Source organism: Oncorhynchus gorbuscha, unplaced genomic scaffold (genome assembly GCF_021184085.1).
Source record: "Oncorhynchus gorbuscha isolate QuinsamMale2020 ecotype Even-year unplaced genomic scaffold, OgorEven_v1.0 Un_scaffold_4004, whole genome shotgun sequence".
NCBI lineage: Eukaryota > Metazoa > Chordata > Actinopteri > Salmoniformes > Salmonidae > Oncorhynchus > Oncorhynchus gorbuscha.
Window position 1 is genome coordinate 3467 of NW_025748125.1, and position 12325 is coordinate 15791.

General features: G+C 47.4%; 1 protein-coding gene across 3 annotated transcripts; it reads right to left on the reverse strand.

Annotated features, from left to right (window-relative positions):
• Window positions 1-781: 781 nt before the first annotated feature.
• On the reverse strand, window positions 782-11857 carry LOC124028307 (exopolyphosphatase PRUNE1-like). Of its 3 annotated transcripts, none has more exons than XM_046340411.1 (8): window positions 11648-11857; window positions 8082-8186; window positions 7778-7980; window positions 7375-7586; window positions 7104-7262; window positions 6851-6945; window positions 2721-2879; window positions 782-2566 (listed from the first exon to the last, which is right to left on the reverse strand). In XM_046340411.1, the coding sequence occupies exons 1-8, from the start codon at window positions 11684-11686 to the stop codon at window positions 2183-2185; spliced, it is 1356 nt and encodes a 451-aa protein (XP_046196367.1). In that variant the 5' UTR covers window positions 11687-11857; the 3' UTR covers window positions 782-2182. The 3 variants fall into 3 exon arrangements, with proteins under 3 accessions (XP_046196367.1, XP_046196369.1, XP_046196368.1); XM_046340413.1 differs by having other exon boundaries at window positions 7375-7559; window positions 11648-11853; XM_046340412.1 differs by lacking the exon at window positions 11648-11857 and adding an exon at window positions 10757-11019.
• Between the last annotated feature and the right edge of the window lie 468 nt (window positions 11858-12325).

A 12325-nucleotide genomic window follows, 5' to 3' on the forward strand; every position in this document is an offset into this window, starting at 1 on the left:
AATTGCTATTATTGTTTTTTTCTTTGAAGTAAATTTAGCCCACTTTTGCTAAAATAGAAAATATAGGCTACTGATGGTGCCTTGAATACCGGTTTCTTTCATTTAATGTTCATGTTATGGGGATTTTTATATAAAGGAAATTTGTCTTTTGTGTCTGTTGAAAATTAAAGATTACTGACAGAGCCATAAGAAAATATTGCTTTATTTATCTGATCATATTGGAATATATTTGTTAGGTTTTCAGTAGGTTCAATTAGGTTCACTAGACTATATGCGTCATTTAAAAAATTTTCAATGAACATTCGAACAGTCCGGCCCTCGGCTTGTAGCTAAATTTTTTATTTGGCCCTCCGTCCATTTGACTTTGACACTCCTGCTCTAGAGGAAGGTAGACAAAAAAATAAAATAAAAATTAAAAAAACAGTAGATCCCACACTGGGAGGAACTTCCATGGTCCCAACATCACAACTACTGAGTTGAAATAACATGGACAAAACAGGATAAGAAACTTTAATACTATTAAATCCTTTTCAAACATTTCAGGTGAAACCATTACATTTCCAAATTATTAAAAAAGGTCAAACTGACATTTTTCACTTGATTGTCCTTCATAACATAACATCTGCTAATGGTCTATAACCTTGACTGAAATCTACTCTACCTTTCAGTGCAGATTATGGCTACATCTCAAACACTGTTCTCATCAGTTTAGAGCATTTTATGAAATAAACAGTCATTTAACTAGACTACATCAGGCCTGGAAGTACCGTGGTTCTGGGGAGTCCTAGTTTCAGATAAGAGATCAAAGTATTATATTCTAAATAACATCAGCAATATCATTGGTACCAAGTGTTTTAACACAATCCAACGGAAGTTACTGTATCTTTGTGCGATACAATTGCATATAATCAGATAATTCTTAAATAAATTGTTTACATAAATTTGCAGTATACAAAATCTTTCATTTGGGGAAGAATCAGTATTATAATGGTGTTTTGAATCAGAAGAACATTCAGAACTGATTTATTATCAATAAAACCGTCAAGGAATAATGTCTAGCTATCTCTAGCAATAACTATTCAACACAAACACTTTACTTCAACGTCAAACTGCTTATCAATTATGTCAAATCAACACTGCATATCATGCAGAGTAACACTTCATTTGGACAGTCCATTTGTAGATGCTCTACAGACTATCACATTTCAACTAACTATGTACTAAACGCCAACCTTAACCAAACCCTAAACTTAACTCTGACCCTAACCCCAACTAACTATTAACCCTTACCCTAAGCTTAGTAAGCAGTTGCTTATCAACAGATCGTTCTACAGCTGGACTATCCAAATAAAGTGGGGCCACATATTGGTTTAGGCATCTATCACAAAAATGTTCATATACACATTAGTCTAGGCTGCACACACACTCTTGGGGAGAAGAGAGAGACAGCAAAATCTATTTCCCCGAAACATAACAACTGGGAGTATTTTTCCATTAACAGAGTTCCCAATTAAATTATTCCCATTCAAGGATGAAAGCATCGGTGTCACTAATATTTTTTTATTTAACCTTTATTTAACTAGGCAAGTCAGTTATGAACAAATTCTTATTACAATATCGGCCTACCCCGGCCAAACCTTAACCCGGACGACGTTGGGACAATTGTGCGCCGCCCTACGGGACTCTCAATCACGACCAGTTGTGATACAGCCAGGAATCAAACCAGGGTATGTAGTGACGCCTCTAGCACTGAGATGCAGTGCCTTGGACCGCTACGCCACTCGGGAACCCCCTCCCCCCATATAAAGCACGGGTGTCACTAACGTAAAGCACGGGTGTCACTAACGTAAAGCACGGGTGTCACTAACGTAAAGCACGGGTGTCACTAACGTAAAGCACGGGTGTCACTAACGTAAAGCACGGGTGTCACTAATATTTTCAATGCATATCCATCATCTCCAATATGATTGCCAGTGGATTGTTTATTCCTCTGGATTGGGAACAGTGTGCCTCCCAGTCCTCATTCCAGCGGATCAATGTTGTGCCGAGCTCAACACCCTGCACAGTCACAAACAATCTGTTCTGACTGGTCTGAATCCTGTTGCGAGAACTCTGGCCATTCAGCTGTTATACAGGTTAGTGAGCTTGGGTGCTCCGCTGACCACCAGGAGTGTGAGTGACATCAGAGTCCCCCTGCGTTCTCCTCTTCGCTGGCCATCTTGCTGAACTTCTCCGTCAGAGCTTCAGCGCTGATCTTGGGCAGTCCGTTGTCAAGGGGACAGCCCTCCACCAGACTGTTCATAGGGGTGGGGGGGAAGTAGGAGTCCTCTATCCCAGCGTCCTCAGTGTACGCTCGTTGCTGTGGTACCTCGTAACTCTCCTCTAGGGTCCCACAATGCACCTCTCTTCGCTCCCTGTCCCTCAGGAAGTCCTTGATGATGGGCAGCACCTTCTTCCTGGAGGCCAACGTGTTGCCCTGGAGGTAAGCCCTGATGTCTGAGTAAGGGCTGCTCATTGGACTCAGGCTCAGACTGGGTCTCTGGGCTTGCTCCAAGGCTTGGCTCATCTGCAGGACAACAAAGACCATGTCAAAAAAAAAACATTGTAAAAAACAACCCTGGCAACCCAAAGCTTACTATCAACTCTTCATAATGACTTACTTTAACTCTAGATAGTCAACACTATGGGATCATGTCTGATTGGGATGGTGTAGATCCTACCTCCCCCCTGTAGAGGGTGCTGGAGCTGTAGACGGCCAGCTGCCTGAAGGGCTCCTTGTTATCATTGAAGGAGATCGTCATAGCCACCACCAGGTTGTAGCTGTGCTTGTGGCAGAACTCACATAGCTCTTGCTGTAAGCTTCGTCTCTGTAGAAAAGCCTGAGGGACAACATTTATAGATATTACAGTTTGTTTGTAAATCTCAGTATGAACTCAAGTGCAGCTGTTGAGTCCCTTTATAAGTTCACATGAAGAGACAGGCACAGGGTTAGTGCCTTTTTACTTGTGGGTGGTTCCACCTGATTGCACATGTGGGGGGGTGATCTTTATGAACTAGGTGAAACATCCCACCTTCACATTTTGAGTGTCTGAAGGGTGCGTCAGGCAGTAACAACAGTGAAGTGTCTGAAGGGTGCATCAGGCAGTAACAACAGGGAAGTGTCTGAAGGGTGCATCAGGCAGTAACAACAGGGAAGTGTCTGAAGGGTGCATCAGGCAGTAACACAGGGAAGTGTCTGAAGGGTGCATCAGGCAGTAACAACAGTGAAGTGTCTGAAGGCTGCATTAGGCAGTAACAACAGTGAAGTGTCTGAAGGGTGCGTCAGGCAGTAACAACAGGGAAGTGTCTGAAGGGTGCGTCAGGCAGTAACAACAGGGAAGTGTCTGAAGGGTGCGTCAGGCAGTAACACAGAGAAGTGTCTGAAGGGTGTGTCAGGCAGTAACAACTGGGAAGTGTCTGAAGGGTGTGTCAGGCAGTAACAACAGGGAAGTGTCTGAAGGGTGCGTCAGGCAGTAACAACAGGGAAGTGTCTGAAGGGTGTGTCAGGCAGTAACAACAGGGAAGTGTCTGAAGGGTGTGTCATGCAGTAGCATGGGGAAGTGTCTGAAGGGTGTGTCAGGCAGTAGCATGGGGAAGTGTCTGAAGGGTGCGTCAGGCAGTAACAACAGGGAAGTGTCTGAAGGGTACGTCAGGCAGTAACAACAGGGAAGTGTCTGAAGGGTGTGTCAGGCAGTAGCATGGGGAAGTGTCTGAAGGGTGTGTCAGGCAGTAACTCAGGGAAGTGTCTGAAGGGTGCGTCAGGCAGTAACTCAGGGAAGTGTCTGAAGGGTGTGTCAGGCAGTAACAACAGGGAAGTGTCTGAAGGGTGCGTCAGGCAGTAACAACAGGGAAGTGTCTGAAGGGTGTGTCAGGCAGTAACTCAGGGAAGTGTCTGAAGGGTGCGTCAGGCAGTAACAACAGTGGTGTCTGAAGGGTGCGTCAGGCAGTAACTCAGGGAAGTGTCTGAAGGGTGCGTCAGGCAGTAACAACAGGGAAGTGTCTGAAGGGTGTGTCAGGCAGTAACTCAGGGAAGTGTCTGAAGGGTGCGTCAGGCAGTAACAACAGGGAAGTGTCTGAAGGGTGCGTCAGGCAGTAACTCAGGGAAGTGTCTGAAGGGTGCGTCAGGCAGTAACAACAGGGAAGTGTCTGAAGGGTGTGTCAGGCAGTAACAACAGGGAAGTGTCTGAAGGGTGCGTCAGGCAGTAACAACAGTGGTGTCTGAAGGGTGTGTCAGGCAGTAACTCAGGGAAGTGTCTGAAGGGTGCGTCAGGCAGTAACAACAGGGAAGTGTCTGAAGGGTGTGTCAGGCAGTAACAACAGGGAAGTGTCTGAAGGGTGCGTCAGGCAGTAACAACAGTGGTGTCTGAAGGGTGCGTCAGGCAGTAACTCAGGGAAGTGTCTGAAGGGTGTGTCAGGCAGTAACTCAGGGAAGTGTCTGAAGGGTGCGTCAGGCAGTAACAACAGGGAAGTGTCTGAAGGGTGCGTCAGGCAGTAACTCAGGGAAGTGTCTGAAGGGTGTGTCAGGCAGTAACTCAGGGAAGTGTCTGAAGGGTGCGTCAGGCAGTAACAACAGGGAAGTGTCTGAAGGGTGTGTCAGGCAGTAGCATGGGGAAGTGTCTGAAGGGCGCATCAGGCAGTAACAACAGGGAAGTGTCTGAAGGGTGCGTCAGGCAGTAACAACAGGGAAGTGTCTGAAGGGTGTGTCAGGCAGTAGCATGGGGAAGTGTCTGAAGGGTGTGTCAGGCAGTAACTCAGGGAAGTGTCTGAAGGGTGTGTCAGGCAGTAGCATGGGGAAGTGTCTGAAGGGTGTGTCAGGCAGTAACAACAGGGAAGTGTCTGAAGGGTGTGTCAGGCAGTAACTCAGGGAAGTGTCTGAAGGGTGCGTCAGGCAGTAACAACAGGGAAGTGTCTGAAGGGTGTGTCAGGCAGTAGCATGGGGAAGTGTCTGAAGGGCGCATCAGGCAGTAACAACAGGGAAGTGTCTGAAGGGTGCGTCAGGCAGTAACAACAGGGAAGTGTCTGAAGGGTGTGTCAGGCAGTAACTCGGGGAAGTGTCTGAAGGGTGTGTCAGGCAGTAACTCGGGGAAGTGTCTGAAGGGTGTGTCAGGCAGTAACAGGGAAGTGTCTGAAGGGTGTGTCAGGCAGTAACAGGGAAGTGTCTGAAGGGTGTGTCAGGCAGTAACTCAGGGAAGTGTCTGAAGGGTGCGTCAGGCAGTAACAACAGGGAAGTGTCTGAAGGGTGTGTCAGGCAGTAACTCAGGGAAGTGTCTGAAGGGTGCGTCAGGCAGTAACAACAGGGAAGTGTCTGAAGGGTGCGTCAGGCAGTAACAACAGGGAAGTGTCTGAAGGGTGTGTCAGGCAGTAACTCAGGGAAGTGTCTGAAGGGTGCGTCAGGCAGTAACAACAGGGAAGTGTCTGAAGGGTGCGTCAGGCAGTAACTCAGGGAAGTGTCTGAAGGGTGCGTCAGGCAGTAACAACAGGGAAGTGTCTGAAGGGTGTGTCAGGCAGTAACAACAGGGAAGTGTCTGAAGGGTGTGTCAGGCAGTAACTCAGGGAAGTGTCTGAAGGGTGCGTCAGGCAGTAACTCAGGGAAGTGTCTGAAGGGTGCGTCAGGCAGTAACTCAGGGAAGTGTCTGAAGGGTGCGTCAGGCAGTAACTCAGGGAAGTGTCTGAAGGGTGCGTCAGGCAGTAACTCAGGGAAGTGTCTGAAGGGTGCGTCAGGCAGTAACTCAGGGAAGTGTCTGAAGGGTGTGTCAGGCAGTAACTCAGGGAAGTGTCTGAAGGGTGCGTCAGGCAGTAACTCAGGGAAGTGTCTGAAGGGTGCGTCAGGCAGTAACTCAGGGAAGTGTCTGAAGGGTGTGTCAGGCAGTAACTCAGGGAAGTGTCTGAAGGGTGCGTCAGGCAGTAACTCAGGGAAGTGTCTGAAGGGTGCGTCAGGCAGTAACTCAGGGAAGTGTCTGAAGGGTGCGTCAGGCAGTAACTCAGGGAAGTGTCTGAAGGGTGCGTCAGGCAGTAACTCAGGGAAGTGTCTGAAGGGTGCGTCAGGCAGTAACTCAGGGAAGTGTCTGAAGGGTGCGTCAGGCAGTAACAACAGGGAAGTGTCTGAAGGGTGTGTCAGGCAGTAACAACAGGGAAGTGTCTGAAGGGTGTGTCAGGCAGTAACTCAGGGAAGTGTCTGAAGGGTGCGTCAGGCAGTAACAACAGGGAAGTGTCTGAAGGGTGTGTCAGGCAGTAACAACAGTGGTGTCTGAAGGGTGCGTCAGGCAGTAACTCAGGGAAGTGTCTGAAGGGTGCGTCAGGCAGTAACAACAGGGAAGTGTCTGAAGGGTGTGTCAGGCAGTAACAACAGGGAAGTGTCTGAAGGGTGTGTCAGGCAGTAACTCAGGGAAGTGTCTGAAGGGTGCGTCAGGCAGTAACAACAGGGAAGTGTCTGAAGGGTGCGTCAGGCAGTAACAACAGTGGTGTCTGAAGGGTGTGTCAGGCAGTAACTCAGGGAAGTGTCTGAAGGGTGTGTCAGGCAGTAGCAACAGGGAAGTGTCTGAAGGGTGTGTCAGGCAGTAACAACAGGGAAGTGTCTGAAGGGTGTGTCAGGCAGTAGCATGGGGAAAGGCTCTGATAACTTGAGGACTGTGTTCAGTTTAGATCTGAAAATGAGATTCTGTAAAGAATTCATAGGTGAAACATGCATTGTGAGATGGTATACTGCAGTAGAACTGGGTACATGATAGTATTTGAACCATGTTATTATCCACCAGTAGTACGTGTAACCTTGTGTTGTATCACATATTGAATAGTTAAGATGCACACCCACCTCCAGTGTCATATATATCACACTGACTGCCAGTCTTAAATCTCCTTCTGATGCCACCTTCATGTCTTTCAGAAGCATCTGTTCTGTGGTAAGACCTGGGAACAAGGGAATACGAGCTAAAAACATTGTCGGTCTCCCTCTCCTTCATACTTAAATATGGCATTGATATCATGGGATGCCCATCGTTCTAATCTGAGAGGCAAAAACCACATCCACAAGGCTGAGCTTCAGGTATTAATCCTGGGGTGTTTACCTGACACGTCAAATTTAGCATTCTGCAAGGACTGGAAGAGGACGCCCCTTGGTGGCAGGTTGGGGAAGTGCGTCTCCAGGAGGCCAGCGTACTGGCTGTCTTTAGGGGTGACTTTCCCTGCCTCTGGGGCCATGTTCACACAGTCTAACACTATGGTGCCTGTGATCACAAAGAACAGGATGTCAGTCTCGTCACACAGTGATGCAGTTAAAGGCATAGTTCACTTAATACTGACATGATTTCCACATACATCAGTTATATTTCTGGTTACCATATAAGAGCTGGGCCACCTGTTGGTCGAGGACTTCAGGGGCTTTCTGGATGATCCGTTCTGCCACCAGGGTGGAGCAGGAGCCCACCGTCTCCACGGTAACGGGACAGGAGGGAGAGGGCTTCCTCTCCAGGAGGTGATGGTCGATCACCTCCAACACCGCCTCTTCTAGATCACAGTCAGAGCTGCAACAGACAGCCACACAGTCAGAGCTGCAACAGACAGCCACACAGTCAGAGCTGCAACAGACAGCCACACAGTCAGACTTCAGTCAAGCTATTTCAAGGAGTCTCTAGGTCAGTGTTGCTTTTATAGAGACACAGGTGATGATCACATGGGGAAGTGTTTACATCCTGGATGACTGTCAGTGGACAGAGGTTAGGGGGTCACGGTTGACCCTGACCTGGGCAGCACGTTGTGGTCCACCAGTGTGAGGTCCAGCCGGCCGGCCCGGTGTAGACTCCCCAGGTCCACCTCGTCCCGGAACACCAGGTCATCCTGGGAGAGGCCACTCTCTCTCAGCAGGAAGGCATTGTCCGTGCGCAGCGGGAACTCTTGCCGGGGAATGTTCAGAACGGGAAGAGGAACTTTCCCAGAATCAAGTGTCTGGGAGGGGAGAGAGAGGTGTTATAACACCTGACGCTTTCTCTGTTGAACCATTCTCAACACATGGGTCGGGTCCAAATGATGGGGTGGGTTACGCTCACCTTGGACAGGAAGTATGCGTAGGCCAGAGCTGACACCATGGAGTCCAGGTCACAGGCCTCGTTCCCCAGAACCACATGGAACCCTGGGCTGCCCTCTGCGTTCCCCTGTGGAGGGTAGAGTGGGATGAAAACAGTCACAAGAATATCCAACTCCTATGAGGGAATTTACCATGAGAAAATACAGGTCAGTCTATCCATTACTCTTGCAATGAGCCTTCTAAGGCTATCAGATGTGTCTTAGTGAGTGGACAGTGCTATGTGGACAGTGCTATGTGGACAGTGCTATGTGGACAGTGCTATGTGGACAGTGCTATGTGGACAGTGCTATGTGGACAGTGCTATGTGGACAGGTTGTGTGTGTGTTGTAATGTCAATGCACGTCATGATGATGCTGATCACAGGAGATTAGGTACTCTCGGTTCTGCACAATGTCCCCCATCCTAGAGTAAAACCCTGTTTGAATAGCCTTCTGAAGGGTCAATGGCAGATCCCAGTGTAGCCTAAAGTGGATGAGCTAAGGGCTGACTTCATTCCCCTGCCTGAAGGCTTTGGCTAGCTCTTTGTCAAACAGCCTTCGGCTAATTCCATCAATGACCTCAGTAGAGCAGACTGTGATGTAATGGCTAAGCTACATGACGGCCTGTTAACTCCACTACGTGTTTTTGTTGAATGTTTTTAATGTGGAGTTGAGAAACAAGTAGGGTGTTTCCCAGAGCACGGCCGTCTGTGACAGCAGCACGAGTCATGGGTGACAGAGCTAGGGGCTAACAGAGGCAGCTTGTTGCGATAACAAAAGCCATGTGACAATTAGCCAGTCTACAGCCTGAAGCCTAGCAGCAGGTAGCCTAGCAGTTAAGAGCATTGGGCCAGTAATCGAAACATTGCTGGTTCAAATCTACAAGCAGACTAGGTGAAAAAAATAAAATCGATGTGCCCTTAGAGCAAGGCACTTAATCCTAATTGGTCCTGTAAATCGCTCTGTATAAGAGTGTCTGCTAAAATGTTCCCAGTCAGTGAGAGGGGGTCATTAACACCCCCCCTCAACACTCAGTAGTACTGTATGGAGGTATAGGGAAGGGACATCAGCCATCTGTTGCAGATCAAGAGTAAACAGAGTACTGAAGTAACTCAACTAGACAGGTGAAAGAAAATTCTCAGGGAGCATCTACGATATAACCCAGTCTCATCCATCTACGATATAACCCAGTCTCATCTATCCACAGTATAACCCAGTCTCATCTACCCACGGTACAACCCAGTCTCATCTACCCACGGTACAACCCAGTCTCATCTACCCACGGTACAACCCAGTCTCATTACCCACGGTACAACCCAGTCTCATCTACCCACGGTACAACCCAGTCTCATCTATCTACGGTACAACCCAGTCTCATCTAACGGTACAACCCAGTCTCATCTATCCACGGTACAACCCAGTCTCATCTATCCAACAACCCAGTCTCATCTATCCACGGTACAACCCAGTCTCATCTATCCACGGTACAACCCAGTCTCATCTATCCATACAACCCAATCTATCCAGTCAACCCAGTCTCATCTATCCACGGTACAACCCAGTCTCATCTATCCACGGTACAAGTCTCATCTATCCACGGTACAACCCAGTCTCATCTATCCACGGTACAACCCAGTCTCATCTATCCACGGTACAACCCAGTCTCATCTATCCACGGTACAACCCAGTCTCATCAACCCAGTCTCATCTATCCACGGTACAACCCAGTCTCATCTATCCACGTCTCATCTATCCACGGTACAACCCAGTCTCATCTATCCACGGTACAACCCAGTCTCATCTATCCACGGTACAACCCAGTCTCATCTATCCACGGTACAACCCAGTCTCATCTATCCACGGTACGTCTCATCTATCCACGTACAACCCAGTCTCATCTATCCACGGTACAACCTCATCTATCCACGTCTCATCTATCCACGGTACAACCCAGTCTCATCTATCCACGGTACAACCCAGTCTCATCTATCCACGGTACAACCCAGTCTCATCTATCCACGGTACAACCCAGTCTCATCTATCCACGGTACAACCCAGTCTCATCTATCCACGGTCTCATCTATCCACCAACCCAGTCTCATCTATCCACGGTACAACCCAGTCTCATCTATCCACGATACAACCCAGTATCAACCCAGTCTCATCTATCCACGATACAACCCAGTCTCATCTATCCAGTCTCATCTATCCACGATACAACCCAGTCTCATCTATCCACGATACAACCCAGTCTCATCTATCCACGATACAACCCAGTCTCATCTATCCACGATACAACCCAGTCTCATCTATCTCATCTATCCACGATACAACCCAGTCTCATCTATCCACGATACAACCCAGTCTCATCTATCCACGATACAACCCAGTCTCATCTATCCACGATACAACCCAGTCTCATCTATCCACGATACAACCCAGTCTCATCTATCCACGATACAACCCAGTCTCATCTATCCACGATACAACCCAGTCTCATCTATCCACGATACAACCCAGTCTCATCTATCCACGATACAACCCAGTCTCATCTATCCACGATACAACCCAGATACAACCCAGTCTCATCTATCCATGATGTTTTCAGATTGATACAGGAGGAGTGGAAGCCACTGTTAACTATTGAAATGCACCTCACCTGTCTTTCAGTTCCCATTAGACTTCTCTCTCAACCCAGCCTCCCCATGTACACACTGGATAGTACATCTGTGCTGGTGCTGACTTCTCTTCCCCGTCACTGAACACCGAGTAAATAAGGTGTGACGCTCTGAGGCGCTATAAACACCATCTGATCTCACTAATCTTGATAGGGCTTGTTTTGAACCCAAACAGTGCTCTTTTCACTTAAGGTCAAGAGCACGACATCAAGACCCTGAAATTAAAGCCACCGTGTAACTGTAAGTATGGCAGACATGCAAAGCAAAAAAATGCACGTGGGCATATTGACACCTGACAGGCACCTGACAGGCAGCTGACCCTACAAGAAATGTACTTTCATGGCCCATTACAATTGAACAATTATATTTGTTTGAATATCACTTAAATATATTAATGCATATATATCATGCAACATAATGAAGCAGTGTATGATTTACATTTAACACAATTATGTGATCACGTGACAATGCTAATTTGCCTGGCTAGCCAACTAGCTAGCTGTAATTACAGTCTATGTACAGTACAGTTCAAATGTAGTTAGTGTACGGTGACAACTGTCTCAGTCTGATCTAATTTGATGCGCATGCACGAGCCCACACGCAACACCGGGACCATGCGGCAGGCTGCTGTCACATTGCCCTACTGTTTTTCAATGACAAGTCTTTCGACTTGATCTAGTCGGAATTTAATGTCTAGCTACCTTTCTCCTGATATCTCTGAAAACCCCACTAATTTGTGCATCAAATGTACATGTCGAAGTTATTTAGAAGACTACATAACTAGCTAACGGTAGCCGTTAAGACAAACTAAACAATGAAAATGGATAAAGCAAACAAACGGCGCGACCACCAGAAACCGTCTATGTTCCTACCTTCAGCTCATTGCGACAGCTTTTTAAAAATATATCCATGGTTATTGGATGCACTACGTAAAGACAGTCTGAAATGAGTTTGCTAGTTGTCTTTGTTGCATATAGCTAACGTTAGCTGTATCTGCACGTCTCAGGAATGAAAAGACTGCACTGTAAGTTTGAAATGTTAATGCCCAAGAGTCGTGCGTGACTCGTCTTGGGCTGACGTGACGTTCAAAGACGTGACGTAGTATTGTGGGTAGTGTAGTATCAAATATTGGTTTACAAACTGGTAGTTTCAAAGAGGTTGTAGCAAAGATGTTTTATAACTATAAACCAAGATAGACCACAGCCTCTCGTTTCCAATGGGAACAAATGGGCCAAGGGGGCAGAGCCAAATACGAGCTAGCGGGATCCTATTGGCCCGTTCTAGCGTTATCTTCATATTTCCGCCAGGGAACGCCTACTCTGAAATGCGCGTGTGCAATAACTTACTTTGCATTTTGCACTCCTTCTAAACAACGCGACTTTTGAAAACTTTTGCAAAGGGTAAAGTCTACAAACCGTAGTCCACTCTGTTCATAACATATTCCAGTTTTGGGAACAGAAAACTATATTGAGATCAAATGTTTCATTGGTGGTGATTGGAAACGCTAAGCGGATGCTTCACATTTAAACATTTAGGGTAACTTACTCAGC

What these genes read in the sequence shown, in the direction of transcription:
- LOC124028307 (XM_046340411.1), bottom strand. Translation starts at nt 11,686, where the DNA reads ATGGATATATTTTTAAAAAGCTGTCGCAATGAGCTGAAG. An exon ending in GGTGGCCCAGCTCTTATATG is followed by an intron (nt 7,263 to 7,374) that starts GTAACCAGAAAT and finishes TTGTGATCACAG; the next exon opens with GCACCATAGTGTTAGACTGT. An exon ending in TGATATATATGACACTGGAG is followed by an intron (nt 2,880 to 6,850) that starts GTGGGTGTGCAT and finishes GTTGTCCCTCAG; the next exon opens with GCTTTTCTACAGAGACGAAG.